Genomic DNA, 24,330 nt, shown 5'->3' with positions numbered 1-24,330 from the left:
CTTTAATGTCTAGGTGCGCCTTGGCATTCCTTGCAAGCTATGTAAAATAGCCCACGCGGCAATGTCGTGCCGTTTTCACGTGTCACGACGTTCTCGTGACGACATATATAGAAGTCCATAAACATTGGTGCCGTGGACTGCCGGCGATACTCATTATCGCCACTTCATCTTTCGTGACCTCAGACCCATTTACATTACACTACATGTATTTACTCTGAAAACATGGGCACCGATGTTTGGAAAAAGTAAATATTTCACGTAAAAGTGCTATGTGTCGGCAGTGGTAATGCTAAAAATGATTTTGGGCAGCACATAACTAGTCCAGCGAAGGTGTAAATACAGAAGTAATTTAGTGATGGGAAAACAGGCGATGAATATAAGAACGACAAAAAACGTCTAAGCGACATGCGTCCCATCTCACCTATCATGCGTGCCGGGAACATGGGGGAGGGGGAGGGAGCACTCCGACCTTGATCGTGGTGGCCTCGTATCCCGCTCCGTGGCACACTATGTTATAATATTAAATGAAGTTAGGGTGAATCATCGTGAATTACAACAGCCATACTTGGAAGACAGAGAAGAAGTTATAATGAGATTTCTATTTGATAAGGAAAGAAGGAATATGGAAGAAAAGAAACAGATTTTGTACAGCATGTGGACCCTAAGAACTAAAAGGCAAAAAGAGCTCAATACTTGTTAAGCACCCCGTACCAACTCATAGCGCGATAGTTTAAGTTAAAGTTTAAAAAGAAAAGGAGGAGCCGTTGCAAAGGCAATTCCTCAAAACCGTCAAGTTCAAGTTCAAGTACTAACGGCACAGCACAGTCCGTCACACAGGCACACCCCTCCCCACTGCCAGTAGCCAACAATGGCTCATTTATTCGAGCACGCGCCGCCGCCACAGGACACGACAGAGCGGCGGCCGGCGGCCGGCCGGGCCGGGACAGTGCTGCCAGGACCTGGTGCAGGACAGGGGTGGAAGAGCGGTTCCTGGACATATTCAGTGTCGTCGTGAAGTAGTGGTGTAAAGATTCGGTCAGTTGTTGCAGACAGCACAAGTGTTGTCGCGGAGGTAGATGTTGCTAAGTGGTTTTGATACATTTCCGTGACTTAAGAGCCAGGCAGTGTGTAGATGTGATGATAAATAACTAGTCTGGTTAAGTCATGCGACGTCGCGCCAGTCTGAAAATGTGGTGCTTTGTGCCTGCCGGGGCTGGTCCCGTCGAGACAGTCGTCCAGAAGTACGGGTAAGCGACGGGACGGGTCCCGCCCACGTGTTACCACCGGCACACGGGACGGGCCACGCCCACCCCTGGATCGGCCCCGCCCACTGATGTGTCCGCTGCTGGCACAGGACGAGCCCGCCTACCCTTTATGTGGCCCAGCCCAGTCCTGTATATGTTGTCACTTTTCCACCCACCCTGTGCCCTCCGTCATAGGAGAGGGTCCCGTCCATTCCTGTGTCCACCGTCACATAACCAGACACCCCTGTGTTCACCGTCACTGTAGCTATGAGTCACGATAGTGACGCGATGGCCTGGAGGATCGCTCCCCGCTCTGGCACGAGGCAGGCGGCCTGTGTTTATTTTCACAGACGCGACATGACTGATACGTAACGAACTCCGAGGGGCTGTAGGATAACAAAATCGGGCCGCAGGGATCGTTAAAAAGACCGACGTGACCAAGTTTGGTGAAAGGTTCCTGAGTTGGATGATTCACGAGTCTGGCGTCTCTTCGTTATGACCATAACAATTTCTAAAACACTCTAGGCTGACATCATTTACGAAGAAGGGAGACCAACTTTGTCCGGCAAATACGGTTAAGTCCGATCAGTCGCGGCTTTCGATTCCTTGTTACCATGGACATTGGACAAGCATGAACCATGATTGCAGTTCTTTCGCCGACTGCAGCTCTGAGCGTTACAATACATGGGTCGTTTGGTCTCTTGCGCTGAAAACGAGCTGTCAGCACCGGCTGCACCTTCTTCTAGGAACTATAATAACTCGGGGTGACTCCATAATGAGTCAGAGTCAGTGCAGTTGGAGTCGCTCCAACTGTAGCCGCCGTGACTCGTGGGAAGGGTGGAAGGCTCCGGCTGTGCTTGATCAGGGCTCTGCACTCCTCCCTTATGTCGTGCTGATTGTTGCGTCTGCATGCTATGATGCGTCCTGTGTGGTTGCAGATGCTGATAGAATGAGGTTTGCACACCACCAGACAGGGTATTAGGGAGTGAGAGGGACTGCGTAGGCCAGACAGGGGAGAGGGGGGGGCATGGGTGGAGGTCAGACATGCAAGGGTCAGATATAGGTCAGACAGGGTAGAGAAAAGACTTATATGCTGAGTTGCCTCGGAGAGGGGAGGACTAGATATAGCCTCGGGAAGATACAGACACGGACAGGTCCGAAAGGGGAAAGGGAACGATAAAACAAACACAAATCACTGGCACGATCGGTGAGCCATCCAGGGAGAGCACGGACGCGACTTCAATCATACATAGAGGAAATCCGACAAACGTTTGACTGAAAAGGAGAGACTCTCTCACAAGAAGTCAGGAAGAAAAGTGAGCAAAAACTAAAACACGCTAATACTGGAGATGAGAAAGAAGAGGCGGGATTTCCCATTCGAGCAGTCAGCCAGTGGTAGTTTTTGGCAGAGGCTGCCTTCTGAGGCCGTCCAGTCGGTCCGCCCCGGCCTTGTTTGGCGACGCTCCGGTGATGAAGCGATACTGTCGGCTGAGACGGCGGCACTGGGCGGCCGAGACCTGGCCGCCCCCGCCGCCGCCCCCGCCAATACAAAAACCAGCCAGCGTGGGCGGGGCAGAGTACCAGGGCGACTAAGCCCCCTGTGTTGTTGCTTTTCCAGGCCACACAAATGAGGTGGTAACAGCTCTCATGTGGCGCGGTTGATGAGATAACAGAGGAAATGTGGCCTGAGTATGGGCTTATTCTGTTATGTTGAGTTTAGGACCTAACACCGGTTCATGATACCTACTCAAAGGCTTATTTTATTATCGAAACATTGAATAAACTGCTTGGAAGTTGAACTCCTTCATAAAATCGCAAAGAAGGTTGAGTGATAGATGTTCATCGATGGATGACACTTATCCAATCAAAGTTTTTAGCAAATAAAACTAATGTAACAAAATTATCATCCTCGAAAAATCGGACTACCATACATATCACACCCCACGCCCACCCTACCATATTGTCGTCGCCGTCACTGATAGTCGGAAAGGGCGGGGCCGCGGCGCCCGACTGGCGGATGAGTCACGGTTACACCGGTGCACAAAGGTGACTCTATCCCGTCCCAGCGATTTACTGTGACCAAATTCAACGACCTGAAGTGGGCTCTATTGCAGCTTAGCATTACCCTTTTTAGTTTGGTTTCATCTTCGAATGTGGCCTGCCCTCCGCACCTAGAGAAAGGGTTCGGAACATATGAATGTGTGTTGTTCAGCCTCGCCGCCGCTAGTTACGCAGGGCTCGGGTCGCTAGTTCGTGCGACCCGACACCGGGTTACGGCATCGTGGGCAATGCTCACACTGGTCCATTTCGAAACATGACGGGACGGGATAGCACGTTACATCACCGAAAGGGGTATGCAGTAGACAAACAGGCTACAACACAATAAACCCAGCATAATGAAAAACGTTTGGCGCTCGGGGACGATATTGTAGTTTGGCGCACTACGCCAATAAACATAGTTAGTTGCTTTCGTGATCATTATTGATAATTTTTTTATTCACAGCAAGCACCGGTGTCCGCACACGGCGATGAACACGCACACGTCGCACGTGCAGGAGTGTCTGGAGACGAGCAGCTCGAGCTCCATGCAGGAGGCCTCCTCTCAGTTCACCACCACCACCAGGTGAGGACAGATATCGGCTGGTCGCCAGCACTCCGCCTGGAGCGTCACACATGACAGGAGAGAGCGAAAGAACAATTAACGATACATTACTATAACCCGGTGTTCTGGAATAATGGTTATCTGACAATACTTACTGGCTCTTTAAAGGTAGTGTGCCAGCTTTCCTGGACCGTATGGAGTTAATGGCCCAGATAAGGAGAACCGGATTTTTAGAACTTATCCATACCTTCAAAACTCATGGAAACGTCTTAAATTCTTCAAATTTTGAGTACCCCAGTGCGAAATTCGCCCCGACGGGTTGTCGGTCGTACCCCAACCACATTTCACACCACTATGAACAATAAATGCACACACTGAAATCGCTATTACCGATATGCTCATCCAATCAAGTTTCGATAAACCCGTTCATCATCATCTCCTGCGGTTTCGAACACGCCTGTTAGGTGGTGCGGTAGACCGCGCCCAAAGCCAGGGCCCCGGTAACGTGAGGTAGCCGAGTCGGGGCAGCGTGCGCTGACCCAAGCCGGGGCCGCGCGTCCTCCCGGTGTCATGTGATAGCCCGGGGGATGCGGTAGACCGCGCCCAAAGCTGCGGCCCCGGCTTGGGTCAGCGCACGCTGCCCCGACTCGGCTACCTCACGTTACCGGCAGGCCCATGTCACTCCACTTTTGATGACATCATATGGGGGCCTCAGGACAATAATGGCGCGGCGCGCCACAATCGCTTCAAAGCTACTTGAATGGCTACTTGCCAACAGTTGCCATTTTTGAAAATATTATTTTGAAATAAAGTTCCAAGTAATAAAAATATTGTAATAAAGTTGTTGTATAAATTGATACCATATCTAAAAACTTGCTGAAAAATGATTTATTCATAGTAAAAATATAAGCTCGATGCGTTTTTACGTTGCTTTCCTGCAACTGCAGAGGGTTTTCAAATCGTCCATATCTTCAAAACCGGCCATTTCTTAGCATATTGCTGCTCTTTTTTATTGCTAGAAAATTAGTTTGACTTTCCAATGACATCAATGGTTGAGCGAAATAAGTAGAGTGTCACCAACAATCTTCAAATGAAGTAAGTCATTTTTACGTTGTAAAGGAATGGAGTACCCCTTTCGAGCATCAGGGGTGACGTCACTCAGGATCTGTCTCTGATTGGTCGGCGGGGGAGTGACTGTACCTTCTATAGATGGCCTTGGTTACCGGGGCCCTGGCTTTGGGCGCGGCTTCTGCTCATACTTTGTGGTGCGGTGGTGGTGCGTCGGGCCGCGCGCTCTGACTTCGGCCAAGAAAAATGCGTCAGCTGATCATTGTCATTTCTGCCACTTGCGTGTGGTGAAATGGGGTCATAACTTAAGAGACGGCTTTTTCATATCAATTATTTTACATAAAATCATATTTCAAACCATAAATAATGTTCGACAGCCAAATAAAAGAAACAATACCAATACAGGCTTACAGTTTAAGGCTCGACATTGTGTTGTCTACGATTAGACAGCTGATAACTCATTCCCGTACGTCGTAACTCTATAATGACCTTTGCTTATTGTCACATGTGCGCCGCATTCGCGATTGTTGCCGACGCCTGTTTGCAGCTCAGCCCACTACAGTTGTTATACATATCGAAAAACCGATAAACTTTTAGGCGAAAAAGGCACTATTCCAGGCCCATTTTTGATTTTTTTTTGCGATATTAGGTAAAAACAGAAGCTTCTTATCCTAGGAAAAATAAAATGGGAAATCTTTCAAAGGTGGCACACTACCTTTAAGGACAACTAATGAATCGTAACAGCCAAAAAAATTCCTTGGATTGCATAACATCGGTTAAGAGCTAATCCTATAACATCTCCAATTATAACACTGTTATAATGCCGGTTACATTTTCTGGATTTTAACTCCGTTCAGGAATTTGTCCGTATGCTCGCACTAACGGTATGTCTCACCGCTAAGCACTTCTGTTCATATGTCTGCGTGCGTGTGTCTGCAGAGAGGCGTACACTGCCAAAGCTGGTGAACATGTCTCCCGGGAGCACCTGATCAGGTAACTAACAGAAACTCCATCCAAAGCGTCCCTGGCGCAGTGGCATGGTACCTATGTGTTCAATTAGATATAATAGCAAAAACGACGAATATGAAGACGATAATAAATTTAATTATTACTTATGGCTATCACTTTAACCCATCTTAATTGAGCTACAATGTAGCTGCGCACGATATATTTTAGACATTTGCGGTAATGGTAGCAGCATCGTTAGGGGTTAACGTATCGCTATGGCGGCTCATCAACATTAATATCTGATGTCGGAGGCCGCCAGGACCACCACGCCGTGGTGTTTCTGTTGTCATTTGGCAGGGATCGATGGGGCGCGCGTCCCCAGTTACGGCCTTGGTGTCGCATATTTTCGCTCAGGATCCTCCTGTGTGGTTGGCTAATAAAGGAGCTTGGCCACAAAGCTTCAGTACGTCGTGCTGCGAGGTTGTGCTCGGTGTGTGCTCGAATGCAAAGAGTGAGAAGACTAGTGTGAACTCTCACATTCGGCTAATTTAGCAGTGGAAACTCTCACAAAAAGTACTTGTATGTTAGTGTCTACGAGCTGAATTACTGTATGGGTCGACTGCTAACGTCTGTTCTTCCAACGCAGGACTGCCGCCGAGGACCACCTGCGTGTGGAAGGTGACTTCCTGGGCCGTTCCCTGACCAAGGAGGCGTACCAGGGCCATCATCCAACGCAGCAGCTCCTGCCGGCCGGATCGGCAGCCACCAATGGTGAGTGATATAGGCTCGGCATCCACCAACCGCGATTCAACCAACTGACGACTGCACCCTTCCTCAAACAATCGCCGGCTCAACATCCACCCATGGTGAATGTTGGCACTGGCCGAAATGTTGTTTGCCTTTCATGTGACGAGGTTGGAAAGGTAATCTACCATCGTTGACAGTGCTACTACACGTAACGATTTTTTTTTTCACTCAGATGCGTGTGTATATAGTTTCTCCTTCCCATTCCTTGTTATTTTCATTTTTGTTACTAAATCTTATAGGCCCAATTAATGTTTTTCTATGTTTTCTTTTTGTTCTCCAGTTTCATCCTATGAGCAGTCCCAGATGTCATCATCGGAGTTCATGTCTCAAGAAAAGATGGAAATGAGTAAGTAAACTGTTTCGTTTTGCACTTCCCCTTTCATAATCGTCTTTACGCGCATGCAATGTTTTTACGCAGTCTCAGCAGGCTGTGTTTTATTTTGTAACAATATGTTTTATTATCGTAGTATATGTATTCCTTAGCGAAATGAAAATAGATATTATTTTCATACATCTTACAAAGTGTACATACATCTTACAAATTTTGCTCACACGTTTCAACATTAGAATTATATCCCGCCGCCTGAAAACGGCGTCAGAGGTGATGTGTGTAACGAGTGGCGTTTGTGTCATCAGGCGAGTCGACGTCCCGCTCCCAGTACCAGTCGGTCACCGCCGGGGAGCGCGCTGAGATAGTCCGTCACGAGGACAACCTCCGGCTCGAGGGGCAATTCCAGGGTGAGTTGGAGACCGCCTCAGAGCCGAGCTCTACACCGCTCGGCCGTTGGACTCGAGTACCTTGGTCACGGAGCCCTAGTTGAGTGGTGGCCTGGTGGGTAAATAGAAGGTTAAGGTACACTAACCAATAACCAGACTACCGTGCTGCCATTGTACCATAAACTAACCCAGCTGATGCTGATTGGTGCCGGTGACCCTATGTTGTATGGCAGTAGTGAAGTCTAGACTAGCTATGCTGTTGTAACCATAATAACCCGGATTTACCCTGGTGACGGCACCACAGCCCTAGAACCCTGCGGTACTGCACGCGCACTGTGTACCATACGTTGAACCTGCACTCGAAGCGCGGCGGCCATCGTCCGTTATCTAACTAACCTCTTTCTCCCAGCCGCTGCTGACCTAGCCACACGCCTCCCACTAACTCGCCTGCGCGTCGCTCTGTCCCGTCAGACTACGACACGATCGAGAAGCGATTTTACGGCCAGGGCTCGGGCGTCGAAAGTCAGTCCGTATACATCCCAACTCGATACAACTCGGCATCCAGCGGACCCCACAAATCTGGCCTGGAGGATAGCCTGGGACCCGGAGTGGCAGCCCCGCGGGGCGAAGGACTGGCGACTGGGACAGGCGGCTGGGCGGCCAAACTGCGGCACTCACCGGGTGGACACGCCAAAGCGCTGTACGAGGCCGCGCTGCCCCTACACCCTGAACCTCTGCAATCGGAGCTGGCGGAGGGCGACGGCGCGCGGCGGGCGCCGCTGCCGGAGCGACACCACGCGCCCGACTCGCACCTGAGGCCCGAGGGGGGCATGCAGCTGCTGTCCAGCTCGCAGGCTGACTTCCCGCCGCGTCAGGCGATCACGCCGACCCGCGCGCACCCGTCCGACCACCTGAGGCCGGAGGGCGAGCTGGCCGGCCGCAGCGCCACCCACAGCGCCTTCCAGCCGGCAGCCGGACAGCGGCCGCAGCTGCGTCAGCTCGACGAGCTGGGGTCGCCCCAGAGCTCCGACCAGCTGCGCATCATCCGGCCTGACATCCGCCGGAACCCCGACTCGCTCAGCCTGGCCGGAGAGGTGGAGCGCCTCAGTGCCGTGGGGGACCGTCAGAGGACCCTCTCCGGTAAGGGGACCCACTGCCCCAGCGAACCCCCCCCCCCCTCCTCTCAACCATCATCAAAGGGTCGCTCGCTGAAGCATGTCGGCGCTGTTGACAGAGAGCTTTGCATGCTTCCTTGCCTTGCACGGGCCATTACCCCACCCGATGTGGGAAAACGCCACTGGTATGCATGGCGAGTGATTTAGATTAGCACCCGTGGGAGATGGTTTTTCCTCATGCGCCGCTGCAATGCTGAAATATGTCCAAACAAGGTGAACGATTTTAATAACGAATCTTGCCGTAAATTGTAACGCTTGAAGCCACAATGGAAAGCATGTTTGTCGATGTTCTCTGATTTTCCCTGTAATGCATGATGCTACTTATATCAATAGTTCTGTCGTTTGTTCAGTGGGCGAATTAGTTGTTTGCAAATGCTCTCAGCCATAAGTTAATAGTGCATCTGCTGACTTCCTCCGTTTACAGATACCCGCGAGAGGACTGAGGTGGTTCGTGGGGAGAGGGCCGAGATCGTCCGCAGGCAGGATAACCTCCGCACCGAGGGCGACTTCCAGGGTAAGCTAACCCAACAACAGCCGGTCGCCATGGTGACATGAGGTTAATGAACATCGCTGCTTTCACTGATGAAGGTGGGAGGTCGCTTTTGTGTCATAGCGCTTTATTTATAAGGTGGTAATTATTATTGCGGTGGTGGCGTAATTCTGGGCAAATACCATGTGACCAGTAGCAGCTGGAGCTTTTTTTAGCCACAATAGAGCGAGGCTAATATCTGACCGCGCTTCGGACGGCAGGCTACCGCCAGGAGATGGCCACGGTGGGTGAGCGGGCCGAGGTGGTGCGCCGCGCCGACAACCTCCGGCTCGAGGGCGACTTTGTGGACGCGCGCGAGCGGCAGGCGCCCGGCCGTGGCGAGCGTGCTCCCGTGGTGCGCCATCCGGACCACCTGAGACAGACGGGAGAGTTCGCCGGTACGTCCCTGTCCGCAGAGCCAGCCCGAGGTCGCTGCACCGCATCCCCGACCTGCCCGCATGGAGGTGCCCAGTGTAGTGCTTGGGATGATGCGAAGGGTTTAGTTCTGTTCATAGAGAGAGTGGTAACGGCGTAATGCACATAGTTGCGTGAGTTTGCTAGCACTTTGTTTTCAGTTGGCTTGGCTTTGGTTTGGTGTTCGACGGAGCCTCTGAATAGCACAGAGGTCGCCACCGCGCTGCCTGCCTGTAGCTTGGTGTGTTGTAGCGCCGCTTGCTGTGTTGCCTCGCTGGGTCCGGGTCTGCCCCCGGCACAGCACTGATACCAGCCCGCCCGACTCCAGGTCAGTCGGTGACACACGCCTCCTACTGCGCCGTCCACGGTCACCGTTCGGTGGCGGTGCGCCACAACGACCAGCTTCACACAGCGCACAGCGAGCAGAGCTTCTGTACGTGACCGACCAGTGCAGTGGTCACACCTCCGCCGGCACGGTCCGACGGGGCGCGTCGGCTGTTGTAAACTCTCGGAACAGCTATGGCTGTGAAAAAAATTAATGAATTTAAAAGAGGTTATGTTATGGGAAATCGTTGCAAACGTAAAAGTTGCCTCTTTTCCCCAGTAAATGTTAACCAAATATGATACATTGGCGCGCTGTAAGTTGTTAACCCTCATTTGTCCCGTGTTGTTTGATCATCCCTCCCCCAGTCTCATACCTAGTTCTAATCTTAATCACCATGTCTGATAGTTAGTAACTGTGATGTTGATGTTTGCAGCCACCTCTTCTCACCATGACGACTTCGGCGCTCCGCACGGCGGCGAGCGACAGCCCATCGTTACGTTTCCGGACGAAATCCAGACCACTGGCGGCGAATTCATCGGTGAGTTCTCACGAGGAAGAGGGTTAACTCTAAACTTACTGATTGTTAAACATATACCAATGTATCAACAAACTTGCTGGCAAAGAACAATGACAATAAAACTAGGAAGACTTTTAATTTTGATAGGTATTTCTACAAGAAGCAATAATTGCTCAGCATGAGTCATTTATAAACCCGGTTAACGGTGAAGTTTTAGACAAAGAAGTGTTCTTGTTTCCGATAATTTGTATTATTCAAATCAAAGTTTTTCTTAAGATGCTAATTCTCTTTCCGAACGTCATTCTTGAGATAAATTCTTGTTTCTAAACGATAATTTTTGTTAAACGATGATATTAACAAGGTCATCATTTCCTTTGCAGACACTCGGGATCGCAGCGACGTGGTTCATCGCGGGGAGCGAGCTGACATCATCCGACGTGAGGACAACCTACGCATGGAGGGACAGTTTGAGGACACACGCGACAGAACCACCGTGCTTCGAGGGGAGCGAGCCGAAGTGGTGCGCCGTGAGGACAATCTCCGCATGGACGGGAAGTTCGAGGACACGCGTGAGCGAACTACCGTTATGCGTGGGGAGAGAGCAGAGATAGTTAGGCGGGAAGACAACCTACGCATGGACGGAAAGTTTGAAGACACTCGAGAGAGAACCACTGTGGTGCGTGGGGAGAGAGCACAAGTTGTCCGTCGTGAGGACAACTTACGAATGGACGGGACTTTCGAAGATACACGTGAAAGAACCACAGTCGTCCGTGGTGAGCGGGCTGACATCGTCCGTCGAGAGGACAACTTACGGATGGATGGCACGTTTGAAGGAAGACCTCGTGATGAAGCGCCGAGAGGGGAAAGGGCTCCAATAGTCCGATACCCGGACAGCATTAAGCTCGAAGGTGACTTCCCAGACAGAGAAAGAGAAGGGGCACCACGCGGAGAGCGTGCTCCCCGGGTAGCTCATCCAGACAATCTCCGGCCGGAAGGTGACTTCACAGGCAGGCCAAGAGAAGGGGCGCCCAAAGGTGAACGAGCTCCTATTGTGAAACACCCCGATAACATAAGACTAGAGGGCGATTTCTCTGACCGACCGAGGGAGGGAGCACCTCGAGGTGAGCGTGCACCTCGTGTCCCCCATCCGGACAATCTTCGTCCCGAAGGTGAATTCACTGACAGGCCAAGAGAAGGAGCCCCCAAAGGCGAACGTGCTCCTATTGTGAAGCATCCCGATAACATAAGGCTAGAGGGCGATTTCTCTGACCGACCGAGGGAGGGAGCACCTCGAGGTGAGCGAGCACCTCGTGTCCCTCATCCGGACAATCTGCGTCCTGAAGGTGAATTCACTGACAGGCCAAGAGAAGGAGCCCCCAAGGGCGAAAGAGCTCCAATTGTGAAGCATCCCGATAACATCAGACTAGAGGGTGACTTTGCTGACCGACCGAGGGAGGGAGCACCTCGAGGTGAGCGTGCTCCGCGGGTGGCTCATCCGGACAATCTGCGCCCGGAAGGTGATTTTGCTGACAGAGAAGAATACACACCCGGAAGAGGACAGCGAGCACCGATTGTGAAACACCCCGACCATCTGAAGATGGAGGGAGAGTTCTACGATCGTCCAGATCAGCAAGTTCCCAGAGGAGTGCATGCACCTGTAGTCGAACACCCAGACCACCTAAAGCTGGAAGGTGACTTTATCGATGGAAGAGAAAAGCACGTTCCCGGCAGAGGACAGCGTGCCCCGATTGTAAAGCACCCTGATCATCTGAAGCTGGAAGGAGAGTTCTACCAGCCACCAGATCAAGTCGTGCCGAAGGGGGTGCGAGCTCCTGTCGTAGAACATCCAGACCACCTAAAAATGGAGGGAGAGTTCACCGACGGCAGGGACCGCCACACGCCTGGTAGAGGACAGCGAGCACCGATCGTCAAGCATCCGGATCACTTACGTCCAGAGGGAGAGTTCGCTAAGAAGCCGCACGAGGAAGCTCCGATCGGTGAGCGTGCACCCGTGGTGAGGCACCCTGACCATCTGAAAATGGTCGGACAGTTCATTGACGAGCGTGACAAAACCGTCGTGCTGCATGGTGAGCGTGCTGATGTTGTACGCCGCGACGATCATCTGAAGATGGAAGGTCGTTTCGAGGACACAAGGGAATTTACGACTGTCACTCGCGGAGAAAGGGCTGAGATTGTGCGTAGGGAGGACAACCTTCGAACGGGAGGAGAGTTTGTTGACACCAGGGAACGAACCACTGTGACTCACGGCGAGAGAGCTGATATTATTCGTCGGGAGGATAATCTTAAAACAGAGGGACGGTTTGAGGACACGCGAGAGTACACTACTGTTACACGAGGTGAGCGTGCTGATATTGTCCGTAGAGAAGATAATTTGAGGATGCAAGGCGACTTCGTGGACACTAGAGAAAAGACTATGGTGACGCGTGGTGAAAGAGCCGATATAATACGAAGAGAAGACAATCTCAGAACAGAGGGGCGCTTTGAGGACACCAGGGAACTAACAACTGTCACAAGAGGAGAACGTGCAGATATCGTGCGTAGAGAGGACAATCTTCGAATGGAAGGTACTTTCGAAGAGCGCCCTCGTGGAGAAGCTCCCAGAGGCGAAAAGGTGCGTCCTATACGTCACGGCGACAACCTGCGTCCGGAGGGTGAATTCAGCGGGAAGCCATTAGAAGAGGCCCCTCGTGGAGAGCGAGCTCCTGTTGTCAAAAGACCAGACAACCTGCGACCCGAGGGTGATTTTACAGATCGGCCGAGAGGAGAGGCGCCGAAGGGTGAAAAGGCCACCCCATACAAGTATAGAGATAACCTCAAGCCTGAGGGAGACTTTGTGGGAAAACGTACAGAAGAAGCTCCTCGTGGTGAACGCGCACCTGTCGTAAAACATCCAGATCACTTACGAATGGAGGGACCATTTGAAGGTCGCCCTAATGAGGAGACACCTAGAGGTGAAAGGGCGACACCGTTCAAATACAGAGACAATTTGAAGCCAGAAGGAGAGTTCACTGATCGTCACCCCGAAGAGGTTCACAGAGGCGAGAGGGCCCCGGTCGTAAAAAGGCCAGATAATCTACGACCAGAAGGAGACTTCGTTGGTCGCCCAAGCGAAGAAGCTCCGAGGGGAGAAAGGGCCACTCCATACAAATACAGAGACAACTTGAGACCGGAAGGAGACTTCACTGATCGACGCCCAGAGGACGCTCCTAAAGGAGAAAGAGCGCCGGTTGTAAGGCGACCTGACAATCTTCGGCCCGAGGGAGACTTCACAGATCGACCTCGCGAGGAGGCACCCAAGGGAGAGAGAGCGACTCCCTACAAGTACAGAGATAACCTGAAGCCCGAAGGCGACTTTGCTGACCGTCGTCCAGAGGAGATTCATAGAGGAGAGCGAGCGCCAGTGGTGAAACGGCCCGACAACCTCCGGCCCGAGGGCGACTTCGAAGGTCGTCCACGTGAAGAGGCTCCGAAGGGCGACAGGGCTACTCCGTACAAGTACAGAGATAACCTAAGGCCCGAGGGAGACTTCACCGACCGTCGTCCGGAGGAGGCACCAAGGGGAGAGAGGGCTCCTGTTGTCAAGCGACCCGACAACCTTCGACCGGAAGGCGATTTTGAAGATCGTCCGCGCGGTGAGGCTCCCAAGGGCGAAAAAGTCACGCCATACAAATACAGAGACAACCTGAAGCCAGAGGGAGAGTTCATCGGCAAGCCAACTGAGGAAGCCCCAAGGGGAGAACGTGCTCCAGTTGTCAAAAGACCGGACAACTTGAGGCCAGAAGGAGCATTCGAAGACCGTCCTCGGGAAGAGGCGCCTCGTGGCGAGAAGGCATCTCCGTACAAATATCGGGACAACCTCAAGCCGGAGGGAGACTTTACTGGACGACCGACGGAGGAAGTACCTCGTGCAGAACGCGCTCCTGTTGTCAGAAGGGCTGATAATCTAACCATGGAGGGAGAGTTTGTCGACACGAGGGAACGAACCACAGTCACCCGAGGCGAACGAGCCGACATCGTTCGTCGTGAGGACAACCTGAGAACTGAGGGACGGTTTGAAGACACCCGAGAGTTCACCGCTGTGACCCGTGGCGAGCGGGCTGAAATCATCCGCAGAGAGGACAACCTTCACATGGAGGGTACCTTTGAAGATCGGCCACGAGGTGAGGCGCCGAGAGGAGAGAAAGTCCGTCCGATTCGTCACGACGACAACCTCCGTCCGGAGGGTGACTTTACCGACAGACCGCGGGGAGAAGTGCCTCGTGGAGAGCGGGCGCCCGTCGTCAAACATCCAGACCATCTCACGATGGAAGGAGATTTCGTTGGTAAGTGTTTATTTTAAAGTTGTTCTGCTAAGGTATATACTCGTTGACTGCAGTGCATACGCAGTCTGCTCAGCAAGAGTTGTATGTCAAGTCATCAAATGCCATTTAACTTTGAGCGTATTTTGTAAATGAATGAAATTTTGGGAGACTGTTTCAGAATATCGTAGGTCGCAAGATATCATGCTTGAATTAGCACGACTCAATCACACATGTATGAAGGGCTTCCTAATCCATGTAAGTAAAGCACTTCTTTCAACAAGTGCTTCCTGTGTCTGTTGCAGACACTCGTGAACACCGCACTCCAACGAAGGGCGAGCGTGCTCCTGTCGTACGTCGTCCGGACAACCTCCGACCGGAGGGTGATTTCCCGGACCGACCTCAGGACCAGGCGCCCAAGGGGGAGCGAGCCCCCGTGGTGCGCCGACCAGACAACCTCGTCATGGAGGGAGAGTTCATTGGTAAGTGGAGTTAGAGAAAGTAGCATTGCTAATTCTTTCTTTTAATTCTGTTGTATAAAAACACATGGATTCATGAGACATTAATAGTCGATCTTTAACCATTTTAACAAGTGTGCGGTGTTTGTACGTACGTTTAAACAGGATTACACGTCTAACATTTCTATCTGTTTAATTAACACATGCCAAATGCCAGAAAATGTGATATTTTACCTTGTAGAACGAAACTGTGTCCAAAGCCGGAAACAAAAGCTAAATTTATCTGCAAAAGAGCTCATTTTCACGCGTTTAGGAGTAATGGTGGAACGAAGAAAACTGATAAAAATAAGGGTTACGTTGCCACCTCCTTCCTCATGATCACTGAACACGGTTACCTACATATAGCCTGTAAAGCCCTGCTGAAAAATCATCAATGCTTATAGCCTAAATATAATACATTAAATGTCATCACGGAATACGGATGTTTCATTTACGGCTACTCAATTACAGATACATTTTTAGGTTGTTCATTAAACACCGTCATCAGAAACTTAAAAAAAATAATTGATCGCGTAACACATACCTGCAGAACTGATATTGAGGGACAAATTGAATTATGATTGGAAAACAATGGGAACGTTTTTGGGTTATATTACTTTAAGTCGGCTTAAGTAACTTAAAGTAAAGTAATTAAGTAGTGCCGACTTAAAGTAATATAACCCAAAAACGTTCCCATTGTTTTCCAATCATACCTGCAGAATATTACAAAGTACGAAAAGAGCAATAAATTTTCGCTTCAAAACCGATATGGTGATTCACCTAAAATGCAGTTGGTTATTTTTCATCAATGCGCATTTCAATTGGTATAGGCGGTTTGGTTTACTGATAAAATGTAGTGCTAACAAGTCTAATGTAGTTTTTCACGCTCCAGCATGATAAATGGTTATCTTACTCTAATAAGTACTAAAATGGTGTCAATATCTTTTGGAAGCCTCTCGGGCTTTTCAATAACGAGCATGCACTTACACAATGCATTAACCATCTTTTCAGATACTCGGGAAACGGTCAGCCCTGTGAGGGGCGAGCGAGCCCCCGTCGTTCGACGACCTGACAACCTTCGTCCAGAGGGAGAGTTCACCCCAAAACAGCAAGAGACTGCCCCTAAGGGTGAACGAGCACCTGTTGTAAAACACCCCGATCACCTAAAAATGGAGGGACCTTTCGAAGGCCGGCCTAATGAAGAGGCACCCCGTGGAGAAAAGGTTACTCCGTTCAAATACAGAGACAACCTACGACCAGAGGGAGAGTTCACCGGGAGGCCTAGCGAAGAAGCTCCTCGTGGTGAACGGGCACCTGTCGTAAAACATCCGGATCACTTGCGAATGGAGGGACCCTTCGAAGGACGCCCTAATGAGGAGGCACCTAGAGGTGAAAGGGCGACTCCGTTCAAATATAGAGACAATTTGAAGCCAGAAGGAGAGTTCACTGATCGTCGCCCCGAAGAGGTTCACAGAGGTGAAAGGGCCCCGGTCGTAAAAAGGCCACACAATCTACGACCAGAAGGAGACTTCGTTGGTCGCCCAAACGAAGAGGCTCCGAGGGGAGAAAGGGCCACTCCATACAAATACAGAGACAACTTGAGACCGGAAGGAGACTTCACTGATCGACGACCAGAGGACGCTCCTAAAGGAGAAAGAGCGCCGGTTGTAAGGCGACCTGACAATCTTCGACCCGAGGGAGACTTCACAGATCGACCTCGCGAGGAGGCACCCAAGGGAGAGAGAGCGACTCCCTACAAGTACAGAGATAACCTGAAGCCCGAAGGCGACTTTGCTGACCGTCGTCCAGAGGAGATTCATAGAGGAGAGCGAGCGCCAGTGGTGAAACGGCCCGACAACCTCCGGCCCGAGGGCGACTTCGAAGGTCGTCCACGTGAAGAGGCTCCCAAGGGCGACAGGGCTACTCCGTACAAGTACAGAGATAACCTAAGGCCCGAGGGAGACTTCACCGACCGTCGTCCGGAGGAGGCACCAAGGGGGGAGAGGGCTCCTGTTGTCAAGCGACCCGACAACCTTCGACCGGAAGGCGACTTTGAAGATCGTCCGCGCGGTGAGGCTCCCAAGGGCGAGAAAGTCACGCCATACAAATACAGAGACAACCTAAAGCCAGAAGGAGAGTTCATCGGCAAGCCAACTGAGGAAGCCCCGAGGGGAGAACGTGCTCCAGTTGTCAAACGACCGGACAACTTGAGGCCAGAGGGAGCTTTCGAAGACCGTCCTCGGGAAGAGGCGCCTCGTGGCGAGAAGGCATCTCCGTACAAATATCGGGACAACCTCAAGCCGGAGGGAGACTTTACTGGACGACCGACGGAGGAAGTACCTCGTGCAGAACGCTCTCCTGTTGTCAGAAGGGCTGATAATCTAATCATGGAGGGAGAGTTTGTCGACACAAGGGAGCGACACACAGTCACCCGAGGCGAACGAGCCGACATCGTTCGTCGTGAGGACAACCTGAGAACTGAGGGACGGTTTGAAGACACTCGAGAGTTAACCGCTGTGACCCGTGGCGAGCGGGCTGAAATCATCCGCAGAGAGGACAACCTTCACATGGAGGGTACCTTTGAAGATCGGCCACGAGGTGAGGCGCCGAGAGGAGAGAAAGTCCGTCCGATTCGTCACGACGACAACCTCCGTCCGGAGGGTGACTTTACCGACAGACCGCGGGGAGAAGTGCCTCGTGGAGAGCGGGCGCCTGTCGTCAAACATCCAGACCATCTCACGATGGAGGGAGATTTCGTCGGTAAGTATTTGATATAAAATGGAAGAAAACGTTTGGATGCATCTTGCAATATATACTTCACGTCAGATGCGTCCATTGCCTTAAAACATATTGTTTACCTGTTCTTACCTTTCAGTAGGTACATTGAATTGTCATGTGGGTGTACCAGTATATGTATAACTCTCGGAGTACATTGCAGCACCGTATACGATTAGTGTGATGTACGTTATGATTCAGATAGTCTAGCGTCACAAACATATCTCTCACCGCAATATACAGTATTTGTTTCAAGCATTCCTTCCTATCCTTGTCGTGTTGTAATGATGCAATTCTTTCAGCGATTGGGATTCCAAGGATAAATTCAGACGCGTTTCACCTGAGTAGGTACAACTCACTAGAAAGACACTTATGGCATGCATAACCCAAATTAGGGATCTATGTATCTATTTCTGGCGAAAGCACGTCTTCTCATAAAGTCACAAACTATTTTTAACGTCATTATTTAATATGTTACAGACACTCGTGAACACCGCACTCCAACGAAGGGCGAGCGTGCTCCCGTCGTACGTCGTCCGGACAACCTCCGACCGGAGGGTGATTTCCCGGACCGACCTCAGGACCAGGCGCCTAAGGGGGAGCGAGCCCCCGTGGTGCGCCGACCAGACAACCTCGTCATGGAGGGAGAGTTCATCGGTGAGTTTGAACTCATTTGAGCGCGACATCATGTGAAACTCATCAATTGTTGCTAATTTTTAATTGACCTAACTCCTATCCAGAGAGTGCTTGTAACACACTAACATCTCATTACCAACGTGATGTAGTAGATAAACCACAACTTGATATTAGACCATTACTGCGCAACGCGTGCATATACCTAACAAACCAACCTTGACTTATAATATAGCGTCATTTTCTTGTCATTAGCTTCACTGTCTTGTCATTTCTTCTTGTCATATAATATAACATCCATCTTCTTCTCCATGTCTCTTTCTTAAACTCTCTCTCTCTCTCTCTCTCTCTCTCTCTCTCTCTCTCTCTCTCTCTCTCTCTCTCTCTCTCTCTCTCTCTTTCTCTCGCGATTACTCTTCTCCGTCGATATATTTCCTTTCATACCAACTAACACTCAATCGTGCATGATTGCAGATACTCGAGACTTTGTAAGTCCACCCAAAGGCGAAAAAACTTCTCTTATCCGTCACCATGACAATCTGATACCAGAAGGAGAGTTTGCTGGTAGACCAATAGAAGAAGCTCCGAGAGGCGAGCGTGCAGCGGTTGTAAAGAGGCCTGACAACCTTAAATCAGAAGGAGACTTTGCCGGAAGACCAACAGAAGAAGCCCCAAGAGGCGAGCGTGCCCCTGTTGTAAGAAGGCCTGACAACCTCAAATCCGAAGGCGAGTTCGCCGGAAGACCAACAGAAGAAGCTCCAAGAGGTGAGCGTGCCGCTGTTGTAAAAAGGCCTGACAACCTCAAATCCGAAGGCGAGTTCACCGGAAGACCAACAGAAGAACCCCCAAGAGGCGAGCGTGCCCCTGTTGTAAGAAGGCCTGACAACCTCAAATCGGAGGGCGAGTTCGCCGGAAGACCAACAGAAGAAGCCCCAAGAGGCGAGCGTGCCCCTGTTGTAAAAAGGCCTGACAACCTCAAATCCGAAGGCGAGTTCGCCGGAAGACCAACAGAAGAAGCTCCAAGAGGCGAGCGTGCTCCAGTGGTAAGAAGGCCTGACAACCTCAAATCGGAAGGCGATTTCGCCGGAAGACCAACAGAAGAAGCTCCAAGAGGCGAACGTGCTGCGGTTGTAAGAAGGCCTGACAACCTCAAAGCCGAAGGCGAGTTCGCCGGAAGACCAACAGAAGAAGCTCCAAGAGGCAAGCGTGCTCCAGTGGTAAGAAGGCTTGACAACCTCAAATCAGAGGGAGAATTTGCTGGAAGACCAACAGAAGAAGCTCCGAGAGGCGAGCGTGCCCCTATTGTAAGAAGGTCTGACAACTTAAAATCGGAAGGCGATTTCGCCGGAAGACCAACAGAAGAAGCTCCAAGAGGCGAGCGTGCCCCTGTTGTAAGAAGGCCTGACAACCTCAAATCGGAAGGCGATTTCGCCGGAAGACCAACAGAAGAAGCTCCAAGAGGCGAGCGTGCTGCGGTTGTAAGAAGGCCTGACAACCTCAAAGCCGAAGGCGAGTTCGCCGGAAGACCAACAGAAGAAGCTCCCAGAGGCGAGCGTGCTCCAGTGGTAAGAAGGCCTGACAACCTCAAATCCGAAGGCGAGTTCGCCGGAAGACCAACAGAAGAAGCTCCAAGAGGCGAGCGTGCTCCAGTGGTAAGAAGGCCTGACAACCTCAAATCCGAAGGCGATTTCGCCGGAAGACCAACAGAAGAAGCTCCAAGAGGCGAACGTGCTGCGGTTGTAAGAAGGCCTGACAACCTCAAATCGGAAGGCGAGTTTGCTGGAAGACCAACAGAAGAAGCCCCGAGAGGCGAACGTGCTCCAGTGGTAAGAAGGCCTGACAACCTCAAATCGGAGGGCGATTTCGCCGGAAGACCAAGAGAAGAAGTTCCAAGAGGCGAGCGTGCACCAGTGGTAAGAAGGCCAGACAACCTCAAATCGGAAGGCGATTTCGCCGGAAGACCAACAGAAGAAGCCCCGAGAGGCGAGCGTGCCCCTGTTGTAAGAAGGCCTGACAACCTCAAATCCGAAGGCGAGTTCGCCGGAAGACAAACAGAAGAAGCTCCAAGAGGCGAGCGTGCTCCAGTGGTAAGAAGGCCTGACAACCTCAAATCGGAAGGCGATTTCGCCGGAAGACCAACAGAAGAAGCTCCAAGAGGCGAACGTGCTGCGGTTGTAAGAAGGCCTGACAACCTCAAATCGGAAGGCGATTTCGCCGGAAGACCAACAGAAGAAGCTCCAAGAGGCGAGCGTGCTGCGGTTGTAAGAAGGCCTGACAACCTCAAAGCCGAAGGCGAGTTCGCCGGAAGACCAACAGAAGAAGCTCCCAGAGGCGAGCGTGCTCCAGTGGTAAGAAGGCCTGACAACCTCAAATCCGAAGGCGAGTTCGCCGGAAGACCAACAGAAGAAGCTCCAAGAGGCGAGCGTGCTCCAGTGGTAAGAAGGCCTGACAACCTCAAATCCGAAGGCGATTTCGCCGGAAGACCAACAGAAGAAGCTCCAAGAGGCGAACGTGCTGCGGTTGTAAGAAGGCCTGACAACCTCAAATCGGAAGGCGAGTTTGCTGGAAGACCAACAGAAGAAGCCCCGAGAGGCGAACGTGCTCCAGTGGTAAGAAGGCCTGACAACCTCAAATCGGAGGGCGATTTCGCCGGAAGACCAAGAGAAGAAGTTCCAAGAGGCGAGCGTGCACCAGTGGTAAGAAGGCCAGACAACCTCAAATCGGAAGGCGATTTCGCCGGAAGACCAACAGAAGAAGCCCCGAGAGGCGAGCGTGCCCCTGTTGTAAGAAGGCCTGACAACCTCAAATCCGAAGGCGAGTTCGCCGGAAGACAAACAGAAGAAGCTCCAAGAGGCGAGCGTGCTCCAGTGGTAAGAAGGCCTGACAACCTCAAATCGGAAGGCGATTTCGCCGGAAGACCAACAGAAGAAGCTCCAAGAGGCGAACGTGCTGCGGTTGTAAGAAGGCCTGACAACCTCAAATCGGAAGGCGATTTCGCCGGAAGACCAACAGAAGAAGCCCCAAGAGGCGAGCGTGCCCCTGCTGTAAGAAGGCCTGACAACCTCAAATCGGAAGGCGATTTCGCCGGAAGACCAACAGAAGAAGCTCCCAGAGGCGAGCGTGCTCCAGTGGTGAGAAGGCCTGACAACCTCAAATCCGAAGGCGAGTTCGCCGGAAGACCAACAGAAGAAGCTCCAAGAGGCGAGCGTGCTCCAGTGGTAAGAAGGCCTGACAACCTCAAATCGGAAGGCGATTTCGCCGGAAGACCAACAGAAGAAGCTCCAAGAGGCGAACGTGCTGCGGTTGTAAGAAGGCCTGACAACCTCAAATCGGAAGGCGAGTTTGCTGGAAGACCAACAGAAGAAGCCCCGAGAGGCGAACGTGCTCCAGTGGTAAGAAAGCCTGACAACCTCAAATCGGAGGGCGATTTCGCCGGAAGACCAAGAGAAGAAGTTCCAAGAGGCGAGCGTGCACCAGTGGTAAGAAGGCCAGACAACCTCAAATTAGAAGGAGAGTTCGCTGAAAGACAAACAGAAGAAGCCCCAAGAGGCGAGCGTGCCCCTGTTGTAAGAAGGCCTGACAACCTCAAATCGGAAGGCGAGTTCGCCGGAAGACCAACAGAAGAAGCTCCCAGGGGCGAACGTGCTCCAGTGGTAAAAAGGCCTGACAACCTTAAATCGGAAGGCGATTTCGCTGGAAGACCAACAGAAGAAGCTCCAAGAGGCGAACGTGCTCCAGTGGTAAGAAGGTCTGACAACCTCAAACCAGAAGGAGAGTTTACTGGAAGACCAACAGAAGAAGCTCCAAGAGGCGAGCGTGCTCCAGTGGTAAGAAGGCCTGACAACCTCAAATCGGAAGGCGAGTTCGCCGGAAGACCAACAGAAGAAGCCCCGAGAGGTGAGCGTGCCCCTGTTGTAAGAAGGCCTGACAACCTCAAATCGGAAGGCGAGTTCGCCGGAAGACCAACAGAAGAAGCTCCAAGAGGCGAACGTGCTCCAGTGGTAAGAAGGCCTGATAACCTCAAATCAGAGGGGGAATTCGCCGGAAGACCAACAGAAGAAGCCCCGAGAGGCGAGCGTGCTCCAGTGGTAAGAAGATCTGACAACCTCAAATCAGAGGGGGAATTTGCCGGAAGACCAACAGAAGAAGCCCCGAGAGGTGAGCGTGCCGCTGTTGTAAAAAGGCCTGACAACCTCAAATCGGAGGGCGAATTCGCTGGAAGACAAACAGAAGAAGCTCCGAGAGGCGAGCGTGTCCCAGTGGTAAGAAGGCCTGACAACCTCAAATCAGAGGGAGATTTTGCCGGAAGACCAACAGAAGAAGCTCCAAGAGGCGAGCGTGCCCCTGTTGTGAGAAGGCCTGACAACCTCAAATCGGAAGGCGAGTTCGCCGGAAGACCAACAGAAGAAGCTCCAAGAGGCGAGCGTGCCCCTGTTGTAAGAAGGCCTGACAACCTCAAATCGGAAGGCGAGTTCGCCGGAAGACCAACAGAAGAAGCTCCCAGAGGCGAACGTGCTACAGTGGTAAGAAGGCCGGACAACCTCAAATCAGAGGGGGAATTTGCCGGAAGACAAACAGAGGAGGCTCCAGGGGGAGAGCGTGCTCTAATGATGAGAAGGCCTGACAACCTGAAGCCTGAGGGAGAGTTCACTGGAAGACCGAGAGAAGAGCGTGGTTCTGTTGAGCGTGGTCAAATGTTAGGTGACAGCGAACGTGCACGACCCATCAAACATTCGGACCATCTGATAACCAGTGGATCGTTTGAAGACAGAACAAGAGAGGAGTTCCCTGTCGTTGATAGAGCTATTGCAGTGAAACCTAAGGACATTCTGTATCCTGAGGGGACATTTGAAGGCAGGGTTTCCGGTGAAGCCGAACCTAGAGGAAACCGAGATTCAAACTACCAAATGCCAGACGATTCTCTTTCTGGGATGCATCCAGGTAAGGATACCCGCCTAACACACCTTTTGCCTATTGTTGTGGCTATTCTTTGCATGCATTCTATGAATCGAATCGTTGCTAGTATTCTTCACTATACTTCGCACTAGCTTGAACGAAGATAACTTACTAAATACCCACTGTGCTCGTGTGTGCTCTCTGCATGGCATTTACTGAATCAAACTAGGTTGTTTTTAATCCATACCTACAGTAGGTATAAGTGTTTCACTGTGAAGTGTTCAGAGGTAGATAGAAAACAGCAAGAGAGTTTTTGTTTTTGTTTCATTAGTTTTGCACTGTTACCTCATCGACACACAAAGAACGTGTTTTTTCTGCGAGCCAAAAAACCCGAGTGGAAATCCTAGCACAACATGTCTCCTGACCCATGTTTGGAAAGCCGCGGTGAGCGCTGCGTTATTCATCAGTTACGTCTGTGTGCCATCGGTCCCCCATAAGGCTGCCGATACTGCTGTGAGCACCATCTGCGACCCCGCTGCCTGTATCTGATGCGACGGCGAGCGACGGGCGCCGCGATACGCCCCCGTCTGCCCGTCACCCCTGGCCGGCGCCCGGGCGCCTGATCGACCGGCGGGCCGCCACGGCACTCGGTCGGCCAGACTGTGCGCGCGCAGCCCGGCACGAACACGCCCCGCAGACGCACCCCTGACACTGCATGTGGCACGTGCACGTTGCAGACACGCGTGAGACTCAGGTGTTGACGCGAGGCGAGCGTGCCGACGTCGTACGCCGCGAGGACACCCTGCGGATGACGGGAGAATTCACAGGTAAGTTTACCTGTATATGTTAGCTACTGCAATAGTA

General features: G+C 51.7%; 1 protein-coding gene across 1 annotated transcript in view; it reads left to right on the top strand.

Moving 5' to 3' along the window:
- Positions 1 to 3,752: 3,752 nt before the first annotated feature.
- The window catches only part of LOC122373933, a 33,057-nt gene continuing 12,479 nt past the window's right edge, over positions 3,753 to 24,330 (top strand). The window contains exons 1-15 of the mRNA XM_043352388.1: positions 3,753 to 3,867; positions 5,854 to 5,907; positions 6,509 to 6,633; positions 6,950 to 7,015; positions 7,306 to 7,407; positions 8,986 to 9,075; positions 9,312 to 9,554; positions 9,833 to 9,937; positions 10,263 to 10,367; positions 10,727 to 10,915; positions 13,640 to 14,689; positions 14,971 to 15,147; positions 16,174 to 17,922; positions 18,418 to 18,594; positions 24,204 to 24,293. Of these exons, the coding sequence (XP_043208323.1) occupies positions 3,773 to 3,867; positions 5,854 to 5,907; positions 6,509 to 6,633; positions 6,950 to 7,015; positions 7,306 to 7,407; positions 8,986 to 9,075; positions 9,312 to 9,554; positions 9,833 to 9,937; positions 10,263 to 10,367; positions 10,727 to 10,915; positions 13,640 to 14,689; positions 14,971 to 15,147; positions 16,174 to 17,922; positions 18,418 to 18,594; positions 24,204 to 24,293 (4,417 nt within the window). The 5' untranslated portion in view covers positions 3,753 to 3,772. The remainder of the gene's footprint in view (positions 3,868 to 5,853; positions 5,908 to 6,508; positions 6,634 to 6,949; positions 7,016 to 7,305; positions 7,408 to 8,985; positions 9,076 to 9,311; positions 9,555 to 9,832; positions 9,938 to 10,262; positions 10,368 to 10,726; positions 10,916 to 13,639; positions 14,690 to 14,970; positions 15,148 to 16,173; positions 17,923 to 18,417; positions 18,595 to 24,203; positions 24,294 to 24,330) is intronic.

This window comes from Amphibalanus amphitrite, unplaced genomic scaffold (genome assembly GCF_019059575.1).
Source record: "Amphibalanus amphitrite isolate SeventyFive unplaced genomic scaffold, NRLGWU_Aamphi_draft 001573F_arrow, whole genome shotgun sequence".
Taxonomy (NCBI): Eukaryota; Metazoa; Arthropoda; class Thecostraca; order Balanomorpha; family Balanidae; genus Amphibalanus; species Amphibalanus amphitrite.
This window is presented reverse-complemented; position numbering and strand designations above follow the sequence as displayed.